Genomic DNA, 12,894 nt, shown 5'->3' on the forward strand with positions numbered 1-12,894 from the left:
CACAGCCGGGGCGTTTGTCTCACACAAAGGCGACACTCGGAGCAGGGCAATTCCCTTTGTGCAGGCGATATGTTCGCTGTCCGCCCTGTGATGGGTCAGTCCTTGAACCCATCTGGGCTTTGGGAAGCCTTCCCCCTGCCCTGCACACCCCTGCTTCATTCACCCCCCCCCCCGCCTTGTATTTAACTTAAACTGGACGGACAGAAAACAAACCTCAGCTTCTAAAGAAGTTAAGGTGGAGCGGTTTGCCCTGGGGGAATGGAGCGGGGAGAGTCCTCTTCCTGCTTTGTGCCCGGGAAAGGCGGGGGTAAGGAGAGCGAGGGTGCTGGACACAGACACAGGCTCACGGAACGGGGATGTGACCACAGCAGAGGGACCGGACTGAAATCAAATCAGCTCTGGGATCAGCAGGGGGGGTCGGGGCTGTTTCCTGCTGACAGCGGTGGCCCCAGGTCACTGGGATCTTCTGGAGCACAGCAACAGGGATGAGCTTTTCCTGGATGACAGTGACAGAGGGTACCTACACCAGCCGGGATGCACAAAGCATCCCTGCATCACCTCCCCTACCCGCTCCCTTCACCCCTTGCCTTCCTTAGCCAAAGAGCCACAGGGACACAGCCGATCCAGCACCAGCTCCCCAGAACACGGGAACAACACAAGGATAAAAGGGAGAAGCCCCAAGACCTGCAGCTTTCACCGGGAGCTTCTGCAAGGAAACAAAGCAGCAGACGTGAGGAATGCAGTGGCCTATTTGCCCGGGCTGCTGTGTGCCTGCGGCAGCGCGGACATGCCTCGGCTTGTCGCTTCAAGAGCTATTGTTGCTCGGGGCTGGGGGCCTCTTTGTTTCCTTTACCCTTTCGCCAGGCTTGGTCACAGCCTGGTATTAAATTATTCAAATCATCTCGCTGGGCTTCCCAGCTGAGCTGCTGCACGGAGCACGCAGGCTGCGGAATCCCCAGGGCTCCAGCGCCGGGCCCTGCACTAGCACTGGTCCACACGGGCTCCTCCGACCATAATAAGGCTGGTGACAGCTCAGCACTGCGGTGCGAAAGCATCGTTAAGCCATAAACCCCACTTCACACCAGCACATCAGTGGGAAAAGGGGGCTGACAGAGGCTCACCCCTCCATTTGGCAGCACGGGGAGATCCCAGTGGCTCTCTGTGCTGCGCATCCCATGAAGCAATGGCATATTGGTGCCACCACCTTCAACACAAAGGGGGGCAGAGAGCTCTGTCCTGCCATCCCAACCAGCTCTCAGCCCTGGCGAGGCTGTAGCAGAACATCAGCCCCTTCTGATGGGATGTGTTTGCATGTGGTGCAAGGAGCTCAGCAAGGAGCTGAGCACAACGCAGGCAAGAGATGTCTGTTGCTGTAGGAGCCGGTGCTGCCACCAGCTCGGCACAGGCAGCAGCGCAGAGGGGCTTTGAGGTGATTTAACCCAGCCCCGCAATCACCCCGGTGCCCAGGAGTGGGGAACACCCTCACCTCTGCTGACACCAGGCTGCTGGAGCCATCCCTATAACCTGCAGCACAAAGCGAGTGCCAAGGGACTGGCAGAGCCTTTGAATTCCAGTGAGCTTCCTGGGCTCCCAGGGTGTAACCGCCTGGAAAGGCAGCTCCAAAGCAGGGAAAAACCCCTGCTCCCACCCTGGCAGGAGCCAAAGAGGGAGGCAGTGTCTGCAGGCAGGGCACACGCCTCTCCCGGCCGGACAGGACCTGCTCCCTTCCCAACCTGGAGCCTGGGAGGTGAAGGGAAGAAAGAGCAGGAGAGCTGCTGGGATTCATTACCTTCCACATGAGAGAGGGATCAGTTGGCTTCTAGCAGAGCCCAGCGAGGTTCCCCTCATTGAACACAGGAAAGAATCACAGAAATAATTAGAGAGATTTCATCTCAGCCACCTCATGAAAGCCCTGACTTTATACACAACAGATTGGCAACGGCACAAAGATGGATGTGAAAGGCAGGAGCATTTGCAGTGTCAGACAGATCAGAGACAGGAGCTCATCAAAAACTGGCCCAGGGCAGATGTAAGTTAAAAAAAGAAAAGGGGGGGGGGGAAGGAAAGGAAAAGACCTTTCTTGAGATAAAACCTGCAGCTCCTGTCTGTGACATGGTGATATGCCCCCTCCTGCCTACAGACAGGATCCCTGGTGAAAGCTCATCACCCCCCTGGAGAGATCTGGGTTAAAAACCTTCAAGTGCTGACAATCACTCGCTGTGTTCCACTGCCTTCCGCTAGCTCAGCTGGGAGCCTGTGAGCTGGTCAGCAGCAGGATTTAGGGGCCTGAGGACAAATGTCAGCTGGAGGATCCTCTGGTGAGCTCCTGGCGCTGGGGGAGGCTCTAATTGGAAAGCTCCAGGCTGTGTTTTGGGGAGAGCAAACCAGGTTGTGCTGCACAAAGGGGCTGTTCACCCCGGGTTCGTCCTGCTGTGCAGAGCAGGACCCTCAGAAGCATGATAAACAGCCCAACAAATGGGTGAAATGCTCTTTGGGGGATGGGAAAGGACAGGCTTCTCTAATTAGAAAAGAGGTTTGCACTTAGTCACCCCGAGTAGTGCCTGGGGCCCTAACTCCAGACACTGCTGTGCACAGGCTGACAGCTCTCTCAGACACCGAGCTGTCAGCCTGGGCTCTGTAACCAGAGACAGTTTCCACTGGGAAAACAACCTTTGTGCTCCTCACCCTTCCACAGGCACTTCCAGCAGGGAGGCTTCCCCATTGACAGCAGCAGCGGAGCTCTGGGGATGCCCACCCCATGGCACATCCAGGGCAGCAGCTCTCGGGCACTGAAGGTTCACAGTGACCCTTGTTGATTCCATAAGAGAAACCAGCTCCGGTTCCATGGGAACCATCGTTAGGAGCTCCCTGTTTCCTGTTTGGAGCTCCTGAGCCTGGGGATGCAGGGCTGAGCCATCAGGAAGCGCTGAGAGGACAAGGCATTCCAGGCAGCTGGATGTGTCCCCTCCCGACTCAAACTCACTGGGAAGGCGACTCTTCCACAACAGCTGAAACACAAAGGGCAAGGACCAAGAATAAGCCACAAGCCACTATCCTGGTGAAGCTACAGGGAGCAGTGCCTGCCCCGCACAGACCAGATACCCAAGGGATGGGCAGCTGCAATCCTTGCCTTGCTATCCCAGGAAGCAAGGCCTCAGTAGTGGCACAAGGAGGAGGCAGCGCCCGGCACACAGAGCCCAAGCAGGAGTCTCTTGCAGCTTGTGCCCTCCTCCTCCTCCCTTCCAGCACACCTGCCTTTTCCCAGTTACTCCTGTGTTTACAGTGGGATCGAGCAAAGGGCACAGCAGCAGCCTCAACAATGAAGAGGGAGGAAACCCAAACGGGTCACAAACGGCGTTTGCCACACGGGAGGAAAGCACAGAGGGGTGCAGAACGGCTGCCCCAGAGGCAGAGCCCTGCTCGCCTGTGCCAGCAGCCTCTGTGGGGCAGATCACAGCCGGAGCTGGCAGCAGCAATGACACCGCACGTGGCACCAGCAATCGTGTGCTCTCTGGAGAAGCTTCCAGGCAGATTGAGCTGTGTGAAAGCCCAAATCTCAGCTTTTTACAGAGCTCCCGACGCTTTTTGCACCCTGGCTACTGAGGGATAGGGATAGCAAGGCCAGGCTGCTGCCCTGATGCTGCTGCTGCTGAGTTTGCACTGCCAGTACCGGGGCAAGCAGGTTGAGGTTTCAGACTGGGCAGTGCAGAGGGAGAGAAATGGGGCTACACGCTCAGTCCCTACACTTACAGTGCTGCAGGTGGAAGCCCACAAACCAGCTCTGGAAGGGGAGAGCAGCCTGCTGCAGACACAGAACCCTCCTGCTCCCATGACAAATGTCCTCCTAGTTTCTGAGCCCAGGGACTCGGCCGTTCCCTGTCCCCTTCACATGGCAGCACACAGCACGAGAGCTCGGCCCTCGCAGGGGAAGAACAGGAGCCACGGCCCATTGCGCTGCACTGGGGCAGTCACAGCCCTGCCTCCTCCCCTCCAGGGTGTAATTAGCCTGCTTGAAGTGGGCTGGGACTGGGATCCCTCAGCCCAGCACTGAGGCCATAATCAGCCCAGGAAAGGAGGAAGAAAGGCCCCTCCAGGAGCGTGGGCCAGGCTCCCATCATACACCCAGGGAACGGAAGGGCAGGTCATGCCACGGGCACGTTTTAACCACGCAGCGATGCTGCCTTTGGGCTGAGCAGAGAGGAACCACAAAACCAGTGCTATCTTTTCCAAACCACAATGGAAAGGCAGCAGCCAAAACGACGCCTCAAATCTCAGCTTCTATTTCAGCAGCAGCAATTAGAGAGCTGCTCCTTTTGGATCCTCAGCTCCCCGCCAATGTGGGAGTGCAGGAGAACCTCTTCTGCTGTCCCCCTGCTCTCCCAGCCCAGCGGAAGCATCCCAGTGCTGAAGGGGAATTTTTATGGGCCTCAAGCTATTTCTGTTCACCTACAGCTGGAGAGGGCCTAGAATAACACAGAGCTCACATGCCAGGGTTACTTGGGACAGCTCCAGTCACAAGGCATTGTGTCTGGCTGGGCTCTCACGGCAGGAATCACAGTAACAAAGCCTCTACTCACGCTTTACTGCCAGCAGCGTGTTCCCATGGCAGCAGGCAACGGAGGTCACCAGGTAGGGATGTGTCTCCTCCAGCTGCACCGGCTTTGGTGTTCCTGTTTCCTCATCCTTCCTGCCCAGGCGTCCCCTGGCTCCTTTCCCCCATGTGCACACCTCACCATCTGCAAAGGGATATATCCCTTCACTGCACACAGAGCCTCCCTCCTCCCTCGTACCTACCCAGGCTATCTCCTTGACCACAGCATGGACTGCAGGCAGAGGAAAGCTAGAGTCTGCTGCAGCCCAAAACACTGGGGTTTCATTCTCACCTGCACCAATGGCCACAGTAAAGGCATCCCCACAAGCCACCACAGTGACCTTCATCGCCTGGAGCCCCACAACCAGATGGGGTACACGGCTGTTGCGGCAGGAGCTGGTGCCCAGCTGCCCGTGCTGGTTGCTGCCAAAGGTGTAACACTGGCCAGAAGCTAACAATAGAGACAAGAGAAACAACTGGGTGTCACCTGAGGATGCACTGAAGCTCTTTGCTCTGTACCACGCTGAGCATCCACAGAGCTCCAGCATCAGGAGCAGGGTGTCTCCCTCTTCTCTGAGGTCTCTGCCCATGGGAAATGGCAGGAGGATGGAGAAATGCAGGTGCCCCTCAGCCAGGTGTTTGGGCACCCAGCCCTCACCTGTGACTGCAGCTGAGTGCGCTGTACCAATGTCAGCGCACACAATCGGCTCTTGGTTCAAGGGGACCGACTGGGCACACATGAACACGGTGGCCTCTTCCACTTGGTCCTCTGGGGAGGGCTCCTCTGCTGAGCTAATCCGATCCAGGCCCAGCTTGTTACACCTGCATGGGGAAAAGCACAGTTCAGAGCTGGCAGAATGGAGACAAACCCTGCCCTGGCATAACCACACCACCAGCAGCGTGATGCTGGGGAGCAGGATCACACAGTGAGCGATGTCTTCTACAGCCCCTTGCTCCCTCTTCCCGGGCTGAGCACAGATGGAAAGGCCCAGGAGGCTGTAACAAGCTCTGGAGCACAGGCCCTCACCCCTCTTACCTATTGCTCCCACAGGCAAGAATCTGGTTCTTCACAGTGAGGACCATGGAGGAGTCGATGCCACAGATGACTCTGTGGACCTCATGCTCCGGCGGGACTGTGACCTGCTGGGGGGAGTTGTGGCACTCCAGGGTACCCAGCCCGAGCCGACCTGGCAGAGGGAACAGAGCAGGACACAGCTGATGGCAACGCACAAACCTGAGCATCAACGTAGCTGCTCCAAGAGCCATAGAAGCGAAATCCAAACCCCAGGGGCACTGGCATGCGGTGAAGCAGCTGCAGCTCCTCCACACCCACCTACCCTGGCACATCTGGAGAGGACCGTGGGCAAGCAGGGCTGGTGAGAGGAGTGGGAACAGGCAATGGGAAGCACAAGCCCTGTTTTACCAGGCAGCCGTCTCTTACCATTATCCCCCCTGCCCCAGGCAAACACTTCCCGTTCGTTGGAAACTGCCAGGACGTGGGATGCGCCACAGGCCACCTGCACCATCTCATAGCCCAGCAGGGCCTCCACGATCTTGGGCTGGCAGGGGAAGAGCAGCAGCCATCAGCCGAGACCTCCCAGCCAGCCCCATCCCTCCCACCCGGCCCCCCAGCCTCAACACAGCGCTGGCAGCATCCCAGTTTTCATCCAACACAAACACCAGGGAAGGGTTTCTAGTTCCAAACAGCCTTCAAAGGGTTCAGAGACTACGTGCACGCAGCACAGAAGATAATGCAAACATCTCTGGGGCAGAAGAAAGCAGCCAGCACCAACGGTTTGGAGAGGGAAGGGTTGGGATTCGCCCCCCTGCCCATGTGGGGAGTGCCAGGGGCTGTAACGCACTCCCTGAGCAGGCAGGGGCTTGGTGCAGGATGCGTTGGCTGAAAGGCTCTTGTGTGCAAGAGCCGTGAGCTATCAGTGAGGGTGTGGAGAGACCAGGATCTCCACAGCTCACCCAGCCCCTGCTGTGACCTGCTGTTAGATCTGACACCTCGCCACAGCCAACCTCATCCTCATTATCTTCTGCCAGTGAAAAGCACCATTTGTTGGGATCTGGCTGCTGCTCCCAACTGCTCCCCCCCCCCCCAACTCTCCCCAGCAATAAGCTCAGCTCCGGACGGAGCCAGCTGACCACGGGGCCAAATGGCAGCAGTGCCTGTGCTCGGCTGGAAGCCATCGTGCTGCTGCCACATCCGAGGAGAGGGCTGGAAGGGAGCGATGTGCCCGGGGCCCTTGTGTTCGGAGCCCGTCGGAAGCGCACGGCTCTCCTTCAAATAGTGCTGCTTTTGAGCAATAACTTTTCTCAGTGAACCCTGGCAGCTGCAGGCCAAGAGTGGAGCAGGCAGGTGTGTGATTGGAGGCAGGCTCCAAGCTGGGAGCCTGCCAACAGCAACCACAAGGCAGCTCTTGACTTCCCCCACGCTCAAAGGGATCATTGTGTAGGGGCGGGGGGGAGAAAGAAGGAAAGAGAGACGCAGGTTGGGTCTTTTAAACCCCGCAGTGACAGGGAGAGAAAGGGGAGGGAGCTGGATGCCAAAGCACGGCTGGGATGCGCATCCCTGGAGCTGGGATGAGCCCTCTCACGTGGCGCAGGAGGCAGGAGCCATCCTGTGCCCCGGGGGAAGCAGCACGCCCAGCACCCTCACGACAAACCTGGCTCACATCCGTGAAGTTTCCGTGCCCCAAACAGCCATTGCTGCCGCTGCCGAAGGTCATGATTATCCCCCTGTCTGCAAAAGCAGAGGGAAGTCGTGTTACTGGCGTGTATGAGGCCCTGCAAGGCACACACACAGCACCCACTCCGGTCCCTTCCAACCCAAACTACTCTATGGTTGTATGATTCCATAACTTGCTGCAGGGGCCGGAAGCCTTTAGTGAGCTTCCAGAGAGCAGCAGCCTCAGTGTGCTGTAACAGCTCACCAAACAAAGAGCAGATGACAGGAGAGAGCTGAGATAACATTATTGCAGCTGTGTAACTCCACGGTGTGTCAAGGTGTTACACACACAGAGGCACTCGCTGAGCAGCCACCCAGCAGAAGGGGAGGCAGGAAATGCCATGGAGAAGTAGAACAAACCCATGCCTGCAGTTTGTCTATTGCATGTCTGCCATTTGCTGCCCTGATCACCAGCAGAAGTGCAAACAGGGCTCTAAAAGGACTACTGGGAGGGCTTTGCTCTACAAACAGCCTCAAGCTGGTGTGTGCGCTCCTCTCCCAGCCAGAAGCTGCCTGGTTCACTCTAAGGGGTCTTCAGACCTTATCTTCCTATAGCTGAGGACAACCAGCCCTATAGGAGCTCACACTGACTTCACACTGCAACGCCAGTCACTGATGGTCGCTGCTTGTGTCTGCATCACACTCACAGGGTGACAAAGGCTGAACTTCCCAGATGCTTCTCACACTGCAGTCCCCACTCTACAGGTCAGTTCTGGCTCCATATAACACCAATGCAGCCAGGACAGCAAAAGGAGGAGATCTGTAGCCCTCCCCACACCAGACACACCTTTGGGATCAAGTTGACCACTTGAGCATCATAGGAGGACCATGCCTGTTATCTCTGCCCCTTACCTAATGTTATATGAGAGGCCACGCAGACTTTGTGCCATCCCACCCCAGCATCTCCAGGGTTCCTCTCTGTGCAGGCTCCCCAGGCAGTGACACTACATTTACAAGCCCAATGCCATGCAAAGGGGTCTGGCACCTGGGGAGGCGAAGGCAGGAGGCAGCAGCTCACCTGTGAGGCAGGCTGTGAAGAGATCCCCACAGGACACGTGTTTGATGGTCACACCAGACTGACCCTCCAGGAAGCGGGACACAAACTGAGGCTGGAGCTGCTCAGTGGCTCCGGGGAGGGAAGGGCCTCCTGCAGCACCCATCGGGGGAGCCTGGTGGAGAGAAGCTGTGTCATCTGCGGTGGGGTTGGGGACCTCAGAGGAGTCCCTTCCCACACTGTGACCCTGGACAGTGGCGCTGCTGGATGCAGCGCCAGGGCTTACGCAGTGAGCAGAAGTGTGCTCTCCTCAGAACTCACACATCTGAGGCTTCCACGGCCACTGGAAGCCAGCAGTCCCCATCACTCACCTCCCACAGGATGAGCCTTCCCGACTTGGTGACCCCAGCCTTCTGTGTCCTGCCTGCAGACACCTGCACCACCTCAGTGTTAAGCATGGGCAGTCGGAGAGGGGTGGTGATCCCGCTCCCCCACGTGTAGATGGATGACAATGGAGGAGGGATTCCTGTCCTGGCCGAGCCCCCTCGAACACCTATGGGTCATAGAGAAATCATTAACATGGATCCATGACTCTCTTCCCACAGGAACAGAAGACACCAGCCAGTCTGGGTGCCAGCATAGCTGTCTGCCAGCCAGCAGAGCCAGACCAGTGCCTGGCCAAGGCTGGCAAGGGGCTGCTGCAGAGCTCCCCACCAGGGCTGGGAACAGGTCCTTGTATTTACCCCAGAATTGAGGGAAGTGGCACCACAACTGCTCTATCCTAATTGTTATCAATGCCAGCTGCACCGGCCTGCACCAGGACTTCCCCCTCAGCATCCCCCTGGCTCATTCCCAGCCTTTGTTGGGAACAGCAGAAACTTGGTTCAGGCACCCATGGGCTCCTCCAGGGCTCATGGAGGCTGACACCTCTTAATCTTCCCCTCTCCAGAAGCTCCAGTGCCTCTCTGACCCTCCCACCATCCAAAGGAAAGGGTCCTTCTGAATGGAGCTGTGTTGAACACACCGTGCCAGGACTCACCCCTCGGCCTGGCACTGCTCACTCGTCCCCCCGTCCGGCTGTGGGTCACAGTTGGCACCGGAGCCAAGGGTTTTTCAGGCCTGCCAAATCAAAATCCAGCCTTTAACATCAGCTTAGTCCAGAGGTCCTGCAGAGCCCTGGATCACAGAAGGTCTGGGCAGAGCTACAGCATAAGCCACGGCTGAATGGCCTCGGCAGGTGCTTTAAAACACCTGAGAAGGGAGTTGGCATCACTGTGCTTCCCCCTGAGCTCACAGCTCTGTTTGCTCTAATGACAAGTTCATACCTGCCATGGCACCTGCTATGGCCTCGAGCCACTGGGCCAGGCTTGGCCTGCAGCAGCTGCACATTGGCTAACACAGGAGAGCTGCATGGGGAAATGCTCTCTGGAGCTCGGTCAGACACGTGCGGGCTGTGGCAGCCTGCCCAAGGCACACTAAGGTGACACCTTCACTTGCCTTCTCATCTTGACACTGCCCACGTCAGTGTAGAGGTTCAGAAGGGGCCGAATGCAGATGGCCTGGGCCATGATCTCATTCAGCTGGGGCCGCTTGGAAGGATCCAGGTTCAGCATGCTAAGGATGAGCTGGCGCAGGTCGGGGCTGTATCTGTCTGATATTGGGGCAAACGTCCCACTCATGATCTTCAGTACCAGGGCAGGAAGATTCTGGAGAGACAACAAGAGACACATACAGTATCTGGGTGGTCAGAGGCGAGGCTGAGGAGCAGGAAGCTCTGAGCACTGCTCTCTGCCTTCACACCTCCAGGCTCAGTGAGAAGAGGGATCCAAGCATGCATTTGCACCTCTCTGAGAGGCCACAGCTCCCTGTGCTGTGTGTAAACTACCTCCCTCTTACCGCGGCTTCGAAAGCCCTCTTGAGGCTGGCGAGTTCATAGAGCACACAGCCCAGAGCCCAGATATCACTCTTCTGGTTGTAAGGCTTCCCTTCACAGAGCTCTGGGGAGATGTAGCACGGGGTTCCCACAACCTAGAAGAGACAATTTTACCATGATGCTGGGAAACTGGGGCAGCGAGGTGGAAGGAGAAAGGCTCAGTTTAGAGCACAGCATGCAGGCTGGCTAGAGCACCACCAACCAAAGCTTGGTGGAGCTGGGCTTTTTGTTCCTTGGTGTCAACATCTGCTTGAGATTCTCAGGAAAAACCTTGAGGATTTGCCTTTCTGGTGACCCCCTTTGCTCAAACAGAGATTACCTCTCAGTTTGCTCCCATTCACTGGAGAGAATCAGAGCCTGGAGCAATGAGCATGATATAAATGTCTAGTCACTTTAGACCAGGTGGGGAATGATACTCAAGCAGAGAGAGGAGATTAAGTCAAGGCAGGACAGAGGCACTGGCAGGGATTTTGTTGCCAAGTATGTGTCAGACAAACCCACAAATACCACCCCTCCCACTGTGACAACGGGAGGAGCCCTGCCTCCCCTTACCAGCGCGCCCAAAGAGCTGCAGCAAACTTGGGTGTGAAGACATCAGTTTATATAAACTCCAAGGACCAAAGCAGCACCATGACACGTGGATGTGGCCTACTGCAAGTGTGCTACATCCAACCTCGCTGCCAGCTTCCAAGAGATTATCCTGAGCCAAGTCCAGCTTCCAGCTGGCTGCTATGGTGGTAAGCAGCCCCCCTGCAGAGCCAGGCCACTCACCGTGTAGGCTTTGCTCTTGCTGCTCAGGATTTTGGAGATGCCAAAGTCTCCGATCTTGACAATCATGCGGTGCTTGTCCAAGAGGATGTTCTGAGTCTTCAGGTCACGGTGCAGGATCTGCTTGGTGTGCACGTGGTGGAGAGCCAGGAGGATCTGCACGAAGAAGTGCAGGATGGTGTCCTCGTCCAGCAGGGAGTTGCAGCGCTTATGAATGAACTCTGCTAGTGTGCCCCCTGTGATGAACAATAACGGGCTATCAGCAAGGGTGGCTGCACAAACCCAGCCTCAAATCCAGTGGGATTTAGCCATGGCATCTTAAGCCAAGCACATCCTGGTGGGACACGCAGCATGTCCTCCAGTGCTGCTGAGACCATGCAGAGAACAACGGCAGCACAGTTGGTGGGACAACGGAATGGCAAAAGAGAAGTTACAGTTGACATATTGTCAAAGGCAGCAGGAAAAGAAACGCTAAAATTACAGCTCTTGGAGGAGGACACAAACCTCAAGCGCAGAACAAGATAAGCCTGTTCTGCAGAAGGGAATTCTTGCTGTCCAAGAGGCCACGTGGCAAGGAGAGGCCCCTGTCGAGAAGGGAAGGTGCAGATTCAGGGCTCACGCACAGCTTCTAACAAACCCTGATGCAAACGCTGATTTCAGCTGCAACTCCACAGCAGATCTCGTTAGAAATCACACCTTCCCACACAGAGCTGGGGGAGCAGCAGCGTGGCCAAGAGCTGACACAGGGAAATGTGTGTGAAACCTAGGCCAAGGGCAGATGGCAGCACGCTCACTGGTGACAGAGGTGTTAGAAATCTTTGTTTTGGATATGATTAACATGCATAAGGCACAGAATCATAGAATCATGGAATGGGTTAGGTTGGAAGGGACCTTAAAGCTCATCCAGTTCCAATCCCCCTGCTATGGGCAGGGACCCCTTCCACTAGAGCAGCTTGCTCCAAGCCCCTGTGTCCAACCTGGCCTTGAACACTGCCAGGGATGAGGCAGCCACAGCTTCTCTGGGCACCCTTGGCTCATGGTCAGCTGCCAAGGAAGCAGTGACAAGGGACCCGAGGGCCTACCTGGGGCGTACTCCATGGCGATCATGAGCGCCTTGTCCTCCAGGAAGTTCTCGTAGTACTCGATGACGTTGGGGTGGCTGAGCAGCTTGAGGACCTGGCACTCGTTCTGCGCCGCCAGCCGCTCGTCCTTGCTCATCTGCTCCACCGGGATCTGCTTCAGGATCACCAGCTTCTGGTCGGCCTTGCGCAGGCAGAGGTGCACGATGCTGCAGGACGGGGACAGGCTCTCAGTGCAGGGGACATGCAGCCACCACCCCGGGGTGACACGTGGCCCCTGCCCCTCCCGTTGCCATGGCAACAGGGCCTGCACCCCAGGGCCGTGTCACCCCATCGCCATGGCAACAGACAGAGACCGGACACCCCCCCTCCCTTAGGGTACCACATACCGGCTGACCCCCCGCGTTGCCACGGCGACACTTTGTTGCCATGGTAACGCGGCCTGCCTCCCACCGCCGCTCCCCGCACACAGCCGGGACGTCCCCGTTCCGACACCCCCGGCTCCCCGCCGGCCCGGAGCCGCCCTCACCCGAAGGCTCCTCTCCCCACCACCCGGATCCGCTCGTATTTCTCCATCGCTGCCCCGGCCGGGGCCAGCCTCCTCCCGTCTCCATGGAGACACTTCCGGGGGTTCCTACGGCAGCCGCGGGTGGACAAAACACCGCCTGTGTCTCGCTGTGTGTATAGGGCTGGCGGGGGACGGGACGGGGACTCTCCGCTTCTACCGGGAGAGCGATGCCGCCCCACGGCGACCTAGCCCCTCGCTTGTGGGGGTACCCACGGCTCGGGCTCCCG

The 12,894-nt window shown here is 57.5% G+C and overlaps 1 protein-coding gene across 3 annotated transcripts; it reads right to left on the reverse strand.

The window, feature by feature from the left end:
- Positions 1-1,885: 1,885 nt before the first annotated feature.
- Positions 1,886-12,715, reverse strand: NEK8 (NIMA related kinase 8). Of its 3 annotated transcripts, XR_008973673.1 has the most exons (16): positions 12,629-12,715; positions 12,103-12,308; positions 11,024-11,256; positions 10,216-10,347; positions 9,817-10,025; positions 9,359-9,438; positions 8,691-8,872; positions 8,344-8,494; positions 7,264-7,340; positions 6,033-6,150; positions 5,628-5,778; positions 5,250-5,413; positions 4,884-5,042; positions 4,578-4,736; positions 3,751-4,452; positions 2,966-3,008 (listed from the first exon to the last, which is right to left on the reverse strand). XR_008973673.1 is itself a non-coding variant. In XM_057420793.1 (15 exons), exons 1-15 carry the CDS (start codon positions 12,673-12,675, stop codon positions 2,980-2,982), a joined length of 2,097 nt encoding a protein of 698 aa, XP_057276776.1. In that variant the 5' UTR covers positions 12,676-12,715; the 3' UTR covers positions 1,886-2,979. The 3 variants fall into 3 exon arrangements, 2 of the variants coding, with proteins under 2 accessions (XP_057276776.1, XP_057276777.1); XM_057420793.1 differs by lacking the exon at positions 3,751-4,452 and having other exon boundaries at positions 1,886-3,008; XM_057420794.1 differs by lacking the exon at positions 2,966-3,008 and having other exon boundaries at positions 3,384-4,452.
- Between the last annotated feature and the right edge of the window lie 179 nt (positions 12,716-12,894).

Source organism: Pezoporus wallicus, unplaced genomic scaffold (assembly GCF_028554395.1).
Source record: "Pezoporus wallicus isolate ANWC-B61680 ecotype Strahan unplaced genomic scaffold, APGP_CSIRO_Pwel_v1 contig_14787, whole genome shotgun sequence".
Classification (NCBI taxonomy): Eukaryota; Metazoa; Chordata; class Aves; order Psittaciformes; family Psittacidae; genus Pezoporus; species Pezoporus wallicus.